The sequence below is a fragment of the Lactuca virosa genome, chromosome 3 (genome assembly GCF_052849685.1).
Source record: "Lactuca virosa cultivar CGN04683 chromosome 3, Lactuca_virosa_CGN04683_v6, whole genome shotgun sequence".
Lineage (NCBI taxonomy): Eukaryota > Viridiplantae > Streptophyta > Magnoliopsida > Asterales > Asteraceae > Lactuca > Lactuca virosa.
This window is the reverse complement of record NC_136428.1, coordinates 305,950,693-305,961,177: the sequence shown is the minus strand read 5'-3', so window position 1 is coordinate 305,961,177 and position 10,485 is coordinate 305,950,693. Positions and strand designations below refer to the sequence as shown.

Genomic DNA, 10,485 nt, shown 5'->3' with positions numbered 1-10,485 from the left:
AGAGAGAATTAACTTTAAAAAAAATCTAAATATCAATATGGACGACACGTCAGCACCATATGGATAAAATGTGTTGGAATTGCCTACATGACATGCCAGAGAAGCTCCATCCATGTAGGTTGGAAAAGCAAACTGGTTATAAAATGTCACAAGGGGCAAACCGGCTATAGAAAGTCATAAGGGACAAATGAAAAAAAAAATAGAGTAAATTATGTGAATGGTCCCTATGATTTAGGGTAATCAATGCGTTTGGTCCCTAATTGTCTTTTTTAACTCAGACGATCGATCTCTATTATGTATTTTTAATTGTCTTTTTTAACTCAGACGATCGATCTCTATTATGTATTTTTATTGCGTGTTTGGTACCTATCAGACCTAAAAAGACTATATTGCCCTTCTTTATTTTTATTTTTTTTGATTTATTTGTTTTATTTAATGTTAAAATAATAAAACAAACCATTCGTTTCTTCTCATGTCTTCTTTGGTTCACAGCTCTACGAGTTTACTTCTCCAATGTTGTTTCAGCCTTGTTTTCCTTGACATAAATCCTTTAACATTGCTCTTGTATTCGATTCTAACCTAACATGCATATGGAATTCACCAAAACAAAACCCAAATTCGTAAAGCGGATATGGAGAATATGTATACTTCTTCACGGTATGAACTTGATTTTTCTCTGCAATTCGTCAAATGGGAGAATCCTTCACCACCAAAATCTGATAAACACAGATGATATCAATCTTGATGCCAAAATCAAACCAACATTGCTTTCTCCTTCATCTACAAGACGGAAACCCAGTGTTTAGATTCGATTTCAAATGTCTAATGATCTAAATCTGAGTTATCCAATTTTGGTGGTGTTGTGCGTCTGTTTATCTGTAAGAGGAAAACCCAAAATTGAATTACTCCGATAAACTTGGACGACCCCCTACTTCTTGACCCCCTTCCTTCTCCGTTCCAAGTACTCCAGTGACCACTGCATCGCCGACCTTCACGGATTTCTTCGTTCCAAAAACACCACATACGTCTCCGCCCTTCGTTACAGAAATGCCAAACACGACTCCTCTTCCCCTCTTCTATCATCTTCGAACCTGCAAACCCATCTATAAATCTGCGTGTACCCATCAACAAACCTACAAACCTATCGATCGATCCATTTCTCTACTTCACGTGATCGCTAGAAGTAGCAATGGTCATAGGTAATGGTGATCGACGGACGGCGATTTGAAATCCCACATACCATAGGGATATCGAGACGTTGCCCTCAACACCCTAAATTCGATTTCCAGATCTTCATGAACACCCAAAAACTCGAAGCAGATAGGATGAGGAGGAAGAAGAAGGGCTTGGTGGTGTAGGTTTCCAGAAGAAAATGGGTGTCTGAAGTGGTCGGTCGATGGTCGATTGAAGCTCTCATCCGAATTTGTTTTGAATTGAAGATGTGTATTTTTGTTTAAGCTCGGGGAATGGAAGATAGGCGAAAGTGAGGGTCGGGGTGGGGCCACCTCATTTTTTAAGCATTTTGTAATAATAAATAAGAAATAAATAATTATTAAATTAAAAAAGAATTAAGAATAGGTACCACTCAGCACAACAAAAATTCATCTTAGAGAGAGTCTGAGTTATATATATATATATATATATATATATATATATATATATATATATATATATATATATATATATATACTAGGTGTAAGACTCATGTCTTACATAAGTTAACTAAAAAAAATTAAATATAAATGTCTAAATATTTAAGAATTTTGGATTTATAAAAAAAATAAGAAAAATAATGAATTATTAAAATTGATTTTTTTATCTTTTAAATTTAAATAAATAAAAAAAATAAACTAATGAACTTTAATTTTGAAATTTTGAAATAAGAAAGTAAGCGTATTAATGAAATTGATATTCATTTATTACTATATTTATTGTAATTATTACATTAAAAGATTATGTGGAATTTATTAAAATAGAAAACCATAAAATGACATGTGGAAAAAAAATTAATTCAAAATAATCACAAAATGACATTTGACAAATTAAATGAGAGTGTGACATGTGACAAAAAAATCTTTATTTAATAGAGTATATATATATATATATATATATATATATATATATATATATATATAGAGAGAGAGAGAGAGAGAGAGAGAGAGATTACCCCAAACCATTAAGGACCATTCGTTTAATTTACTCAGGAGGCAAGATTTAAACACAGACGGCTATCTGGTTATGTTTTTGTAACTTCAATGGCCAATTAAGTTAAAAGTCCTAAAAAAAGTTCAATGATGATGGTTTGATCGAATGAATTCGATGCTTAGTAGTTTATCCGAAAATGAGCTTTACTAATATTTAGGTTTTAGAACAATATCCATGAGTTATGTATTTCACTACAGTTAGGAATATCTAAATTTGAATTTACAGTTAAATAAAAATGAATTCCAATAAACTTTCGACTTTCTTTTTTACTTTCTAAACATGGGTTGCATCATATAGTTAAAGCATAAAACAAACTTGAGGGGTAAACTTATCTGTATTTGTATACTAGATGTTGTTAGCAAACATTATCCAAAAGAAGACAATTTGTAGTGCCAGTATGTTTTCTTGATTTGTTCCGAGTTTTGGAAATCCTAGTGTTATTCACTTCTGTAACGTTGTCTTTTTTAAACAAATAGTTGATGATCCAAACATTTCACAAAATCTACCAACTCCTTTGCCTTAAATAACCAAAACTGATGATGTTGATAATATTTATACTTTTCCTCTAGAAAAAAAAAATATGTACCCATCTATATATGATTATTATTGAGATTATTTAATCGGAGTGGAGTTTCCTCCCCTGGCACCTTTTAATATACCAAGTAGCATGTTTACGAAGACCCATTCCTATGATGAGTTTGAGGCTTGTCAGCATCACAAACGTCATCACTGACAACATAAATATCCACACAACTCTCCATACCATCGGCCCACATGGAATATGGGCTGCGTAAACTGGACTCAACACTCGTATCACCTGAAACTCAAACAAACAAACATCATTTCTTTTTATTTTTATTTTTTTTCTTTTTCAACTCAAAAGGACCAAATGCAAGAACTAGCAATCCTACTTTTATTTAATTGTATACTCTACTACTTTCATTCCTTTTCACTTTTACTGTCATGTGATTAGATAGATACAAGGATTAAATGCAAGAAACATAAGCACATACTTTCAATTTTTTATTATTATTAGGACATTATACTTTGTAAAAACTACTCAACTATAATGTGAAAATTGTTCTGTATTTCGATGGCATTGTTATAATTGGGTAGATTTTCCAAGTACAATGCTATTATATATATATATATATATATATATATATATATATATATATATATATATATATATAGAGAGAGAGAGAGAGAGAGAGGAAGAAATGGAAGTAGAATACTATGATAAACAAATCAATGAAAGCAAGTTGTTATTTCTTGCATTTGACCCTCTATAATATATCTATATATATATATATATATATATATATATATATATATTATGATTCCTTTGAAATCTCATGTAATCCCTTGAATATTATCTCCCTAAATCATCTCTATCATATCCCCATCTAACAAACAAATACAGAAAGAAAAAAAAAATGTATAATGACTTTGAACAAAAAAACAAGGTTGCTTTTAAACAACTTATTTCAAAGAAGTTATAATGAATTTATATATATATATATATATATATATATATATATATATATATATATATATATATATATATATCAGGCTTACCACAGAAGCCGGTGCCAGAGGGACAAACGTAAGGGTTTTCTTTGGATTGTCAGGCTGGATATTTAGAGTCTGTTCCACAAGTGATGTATTATTATTAGTATTTAGGATAATGATAATGATAATGTAAAAGAAAAGAATTAGAATATCATATTGATTAAATAGTAGAGAGTATCTATGAACTATGTTCATTCATAACAGCCTGAGATTTAAAATTTAAAAGCATCCATCATTATTCCTTAGGTCTAAACAGTAAATACAATACAAGTAGAAGAATGAAAAGTAAATGAAGGTACCTACCTGTTTGCAAAGGTCTTCAAGAAATTCAGAATATACAATGGGCTTTACTTCATTGAATTTAGCAATGAAACAATGTTTGATTATATCAATCATTAATTCACATATGTAAACCACAAAGGCATTCTGCAACATCAAAACAAAAATGGACTTTAAGAGAGACAATATTGGATTTGGGTGGTGAAACTTGCCATTAACATTATTTCTCATTCTTGTTAATTAATTCTTAAATAAATTAGTGATTAACATGATAAGATGCTGAACTTGTTTGACCAAAAAGAAATGAGGTATGTAATTAAAGGGAAAAAGAAGTTACATAAAGAAAATTCTCAAACCAAGGACCTTCAGCTTCCAAAATATTCTGAGCCAAGACAAAAATGAGAAAGGATGCAATATGGAACCTCTCCACTGAATCTGCAACCAAATTAAATCCACAAAAGGCTTAAAGAATGAATATATTAAGTTTGAAAAAAGAAAAACAGTCCCCCCAAATTAGGACCTGATATGTTGCCATAGTTTTGGATATAAATCATCCAACCCATGAGTATAAAAATAGTATTTCCCAATTCCCATGAGAGGTACAGGTACAGGCACAGGCACAGGTAAGGAAGGCGAAGAAAAAAAGAAAGTAGAGGGATAAGGTTTCAAATAACAATAAGCCAAGTGGAGGGGGAAAAGGAAAAGGAAAAGGAATTACCAAAATATACGAGACTCTGTATGTTATCCTTGTTGAAACGTTTAAAAACATTGCTCTTTATCTCTGAAAAATTGTTTGAGACCAGCAAAGCAAACAACGCATTGTTGTGTGCAACTATACAGGTCGACAGGGTGATTGCCTGGGCTAATAGGATGAAAGAATGAACGAGTACAGAATGCGTTGTTAAGGCAACAACAACTAACAACTAACAACTACTTATTTATATCTTTATTAACAAAAAACAAATTCATAAATCAAAAAAGGATATTTGACGACATCACAGCTAAAGCTTCATCAGAGATGAATCTCCAAAGCCAGTATCTCATGTTTTCTGGTGAGCAATTTGCAAAACCATCAGCAGTATTGAATAGTGTTTGCAACACATCTCCACCAAAATTTTGGCATAATTTATCAAATATCTGTCGGCAATCACAAAATTTAGGTTATCAACAAACTACTGATAATAATAATAATAATAATAATAATAACTAAACTAAGCTAATAATCAGCTTCTGGCAATGTAACATTCAACGTTTCATGAGATAGATTATCACTTGAAACTGCTCTCTAGGAGAAACAATGATTATCACTATTTCCTACCTGCATAATTCCATACCCTTTCTTCACATTAATCCTACCTTTATAATTTCACATTGACATCACATAAAGTCATAAACAAAAACCAACTTCAACTTCAACTTGGGTCCCATCTTTTGTGAAAGTAATTTGTAACATTCTAATCATCACGACCCTACTAGCCAGGAAATTCTTTTTTGCCTAGTTACCATTGGAAAAAAGTGTTTAATCATATTATTCTCTTCTCACCTCCAATACATTATACACCACGTAGAGTTTGATCGTTCCTTGACCTCTAATCATGTGATAGATCAGGCTGATATCTACACAAAACAGAAAACAAAATTAGGAGAATGAACCACAAACAAACCTAAAAACAGAAACAATTGATTAAGGACTAGATTCCCTTACTAAACCTGTTTGTTGTAATAGAATAATTCCAGAAGCCAACATAAGAAAACATCCAAAGTCAGAAAGATCCGCTGCTGAAAGCGACTTCAACTGCCTGTCAAAACAATAAAAGGTTGGTTGTTTTCTAGATTATCAAACTATTTAGCATGCATGCATTGCAATGAATAACATTGAAAACCAAACCAAGCCCAAGTCAAGAAATGCATCACATTGACATATAAGGACTGTTTTAGTTAAATATCCAAAGTTTAATTATCTAGAAATTTAGCATCTGCAAGTTTGTAAAGTAAATAAATATACCTTGTTTTCAAAAGCCTCCAAGAGCTTGTGAGAAGCCTAATTGGCATGATCGTTAACAGTGACAGGAATGAATCCAAGCACACAAAGAAGCCTACATCTATGAGCTGAAATAAAAGTCCATTAACAAAATTCAGAAACAAACTAGGTTCTAGGTATAACTCTAAACATACATTTTGCAATATAACTCAAGTTTAACATGTCAATGATCCCAAATGGCATGCACAAATCCAGAAATAAAGTCATTCCATCTGCTGTGTAGCGAGATCAACATCAGAGTATGATATCATTGCTGCATGCTAACCATATGTGATATAACAGTAACAGAGGATCACAGAGAAAGAAGCTATGTCATATACACGCCTTCACATTTGTATGCACATGTGTTGACATACAATATATGTGTGTATGTATATATATGTACTGAGAAACCATGAAAAAACATATGCCATGAACGACTATCTTTGCAACTTATACATGCCCTGTGTAATGTATGTATGTATATAAGCAGCTGTCTTGATGGAAACTAGAAGCAAAACGATCCATTAGAGTTTTAAACTCCTCTAGTTCCCTATCTCCACAATTGCAATTGCAGTGAGGGCCCACTAAAAGAAATCTAGACAGAGGGCCACTCCCACCAACCGGCCCCACAGCCGACATGGGTGATAGTTGGTGGTTTAGGGAAGAAGTTAGCAAAGTCCGATTAAAAGATGCATATACGGAATAAAGAAATGATCACATAGGTCAATGCTCGACATGATATATATATATATATATATATATATATGATATTCATGTCTTCATATGGGGATTAAAATGATTAAAAAAAAAAAAGGCTATATTACCAACTCACAACGCCATGGCATGCGAAAAATAGTGTCATATACTCTTTCCCGATCCTTCTCATTGGCAAGGGTTGTTGTCATCCGTAACGAATTTCCACCATGCATTTCTTCCAACAAGTATTTAACTGGCGACCTCTCCAACAAAAACTTGTCTGACATAAATGCAGCAACACAATTCGTGAGATGTAGAAAGCAAAGGTACCATTTGTTTGGTATTCTTGAAACCACTTTTTACAATTCAAGTGGCACAAAACATATACATCTTCACAATAGTGATAATTCAAAAACAAAAATCATGTTGAGTTTACATACATATATCATTAACAAAACACAAAATCCTAGAATGTCAAACAAGCAGGTCAAACTTTATGAAAAGCTTATAAGTGGAAAATGAACAAACATATTGCAGACTCTGATACCAACTCAACAGAAATTAATGTTGATGATCCTCCAGTGAACTAGCAGAAAGTACTCAATATTATAATAAAATTAGTACAGAGCTCCCATGCAGCAAATTACACTCTTGGTTCATCCGGCTACCCGTTCGTTCCTTCATGTATCCATTATTTTATCATATACTTGGTACACCATTCAAAGGCTGAAGAAACTTTTTGAACAACTTCGTCCATTTCCTAATCATGTCAAAACTGCTGGTTCCCTTTTGCATAGTAGTTCTAAATCCTAACTTATAAGGCCTACATCATCTGTTCTTTTAAGGTGATTTCCTATGTAACAAATTCTGTGCACTGGACTAAATAAAAAAACCCACCCCAGCAGGTCAAGTATTCTGCTGATACTCGAGCTCCACCATTTCATAAGTTCTAGGGATATACTCATTATATAGATTTTCACTTCACTAATGTGAGGTGTGCTCCTTTAGGCCGTGAATATCAAGAAATATCAAATATACAAATGATCAACAAAATAACTCAAGATCATTAAAAAGGGGGAGAGATTGCAAAGAAGCTTACGATTTGGATCTTTGTCTGCCATCAGTCGTTTCCAATCCAATGATTGATCCTTTTCCAGTTTCCTACCTAGATGATGCCCATTCACGTTCATCTCAGCCGTTTGTTTCATCATTAATTCAGTATCGAATTCCTTGCCGGAGAGACTACCAGTCCTACTACTATCATCTACCTCCTTGACATTCTCCTCAATCCGATACATTGACATTGCCTCCTCCCCGGAAGTACCAACACCGACACCGCAAACACTACTCCTTTGCCTCAACTCAGGTGTTTCCCTAACTAAACTAGTCACTGGGTAAACACTTTTCTCCTCCGCCGGCAAAAAAGCTTCCTCGTACACCACCGTCGTCATCGTTTCACCACTATGGCAATTACTATTAATAAGAAAACCATTAGAACTACCATCGTTATTCAAATCAAGTTCATCGCCATCCTTTTTCTTCTTCTTTTTTGAGCCCTTGTGTTTGCGTTTCCTTCGATTAGACTTGGTGATAGCAACGCCCTCCCCTTGGTGAATAGGAGGAGCGGAAACGGATCTGAGTAAGAAAGTTTCATCATCGAAAAAGGAGTCGGAGGTCGTGAGAACGTCGAAGGAGAGCTTACGGCCGCCGGATCTCAGGTCCGACATTGGTGGTGATTTTGGGTGAGTTGAGAGCACAAAACTAAAATTCTTTTTGTGGCGTGTTTGGTTGAGAATTCAACGGAATTGAATTCTGTTGAAATACATGATAATGTGAAGATCGCTTTGTATCGAAACAGTGAATGCGAGGTTGGGTAGAACTGGTAATCGAATTGATGCTGTTTGAAGAAAATATTCTGATTACTCTGCATCGTCAACAATCGATGTCATGAAGTTGTTTGGAGAGCGAGGGTTGTTGATACTGGATAGAATCGGTGCACACTGCACAGGTTGTATAGGGTTTGAATGTGGCGGAGTAACGGAGGAGGTTTTCACTTTTCATACAGTGAGGGGAAGATATTCGAGTTGTTACTCTTTTTCTTAACAACAAAATATATGTGTAATGTTTAATATTTGTTTTCAAAAAAAAAAAATGATTTGGACCGTCTTTTATTACTTTAAAAGTTGCATACGTTATTATTATTATTATTTTTTTGTTAGCTTAAATTTGCATGATTTATTACTCGCTAGACATAAAATAAAATAAAATGACTATTGTGTTTTTTCTATTTTTTTATCTATTTTATTTTTCTTACAATTATTTATAATATAGAAATTAAAATAAAAAAACCTCATCTCACCCATTTTATCCTATCCCCTTCCTTTTTAAACCCTCTTTCCCTCTATATTCTTTGAGAGAGAAACCTAAAGCAAAATCATCACCATCGCCTACCATCATCGATCACCACCTCTTTTTCCCATAAACACCGTCGATGACCCCTTCTTCCCTCGTTGTTCTTCTCAATTGTCCTTAAGCCGCCAATGCATGGATTACACCACCTATTTCTCGAAAAATAACCACCACCTCCTTCACTATCGGCACCCTCATGTATAAACACCAACCGGAACACAGAAACACAAAACACACACACCTATGTGTATGTTGACGTGATATAGGGCAAAATGGAAAGAGAGACGAAGATCAATTTATCGGGATTAGGGTTTTGAGATCTAGTTATCAGCTAGGGTTTCGAGGTTGTGTGGGTTGTCGGAGATGGAGTTGTCATTGCCACTTACCGATGTGTCGCCATCACCACTCGTCCGTAGATCTACACTACAGGTGGTGGTTATCAGAAGTGAAAGGGGATGTCGGTGGTAGAGTTGGTGTGGTGCTTGTTGGAGCTGAGAAAGAGGATATATGAGATGGCTTCTTCTTCTCCGCATGAATCGGTATTTGTCAGTATACAAACACCTAAACAAGTCGATAGATTCAGACAAATATGATTTTCGGATGTAAAAGGGATATCGGTGGTCGAGCTGGTGGTTTCAACAGATTTGGTGATGGTGTTGGTCATCTGTAAGAAAGAGGGTGGAGAGAGAAGTGGTGATTTCCAGGTGGTAGTCGATAGGGGCAATGGTAGTCAACGGTGGTGGACGGTTGTTTTCGGTGGTGGTGGTGGTGAGATGTTTAGGGTGGCCGGGAAGTTCTTAGGAGAGAAAGGGTTGTTGGAGTGCTCTTTTAGGGCAATATGTCACACCCCCGAACTGAAGAAACGACGGAAACGTCCGGGGGTTGGGTGACTTCATCTAGTAATACCATCACAGTGTATATAAGTGAATCAAGACAACATCATCATCACACATACAATAATACAACCGTCATTGTTTACATCAGTGTTTTGGTTTACAAAATTACATTCCCAAAATATGAGTGTACGATGATAGCAAAAATACATCAAAATCCATGAGTTCTTGAAGGCCAACCTGCTTAACGATTTCCTGAGAATACAAGTTATTTTGAAAATGGTCAACATATATAATGTTGGTGAGTTCATAAGCATATTTGTATGCAAAGTTTGTATCACTTTGTAAACACCAGAAAATCCGATATTTTATGTAAAAATAAATAAATGGTTTGAACGCTTTGTATCAAATCTTGTATTAAAGCATGTGTATTTCTATTTTGAAAATGTATAAAGAGTGTATTCCAGA

General features: G+C 34.2%; 1 protein-coding gene and 1 long non-coding RNA gene across 2 annotated transcripts; both read right to left on the bottom strand.

Moving 5' to 3' along the window:
- Nucleotides 1–501: 501 nt before the first annotated feature.
- Nucleotides 502–1,503, bottom strand: LOC145163022 (uncharacterized). The gene is made up of 2 exons (XR_013739513.1): nt 933–1,503; nt 502–780 (listed from the first exon to the last, which is right to left on the bottom strand). It is a non-coding gene; the product is annotated as an uncharacterized LOC145163022 (long non-coding RNA).
- A 1,122-nt stretch (nt 1,504–2,625) lies between these two features.
- Nucleotides 2,626–8,862, bottom strand: POD1 (POLLEN DEFECTIVE IN GUIDANCE-like protein). Its single transcript, XM_079086472.1, has 11 exons — nt 7,875–8,862; nt 6,904–7,055; nt 6,062–6,165; nt 5,767–5,855; nt 5,600–5,673; nt 5,043–5,193; nt 4,775–4,942; nt 4,394–4,491; nt 4,081–4,203; nt 3,784–3,852; nt 2,626–3,022 (listed from the first exon to the last, which is right to left on the bottom strand). The coding sequence occupies exons 1-11, from the start codon at nt 8,500–8,502 to the stop codon at nt 2,822–2,824; spliced, it is 1,857 nt and encodes a 618-aa protein (XP_078942598.1). The 5' UTR covers nt 8,503–8,862; the 3' UTR covers nt 2,626–2,821.
- Nucleotides 8,863–10,485: the final 1,623 nt, after the last annotated feature.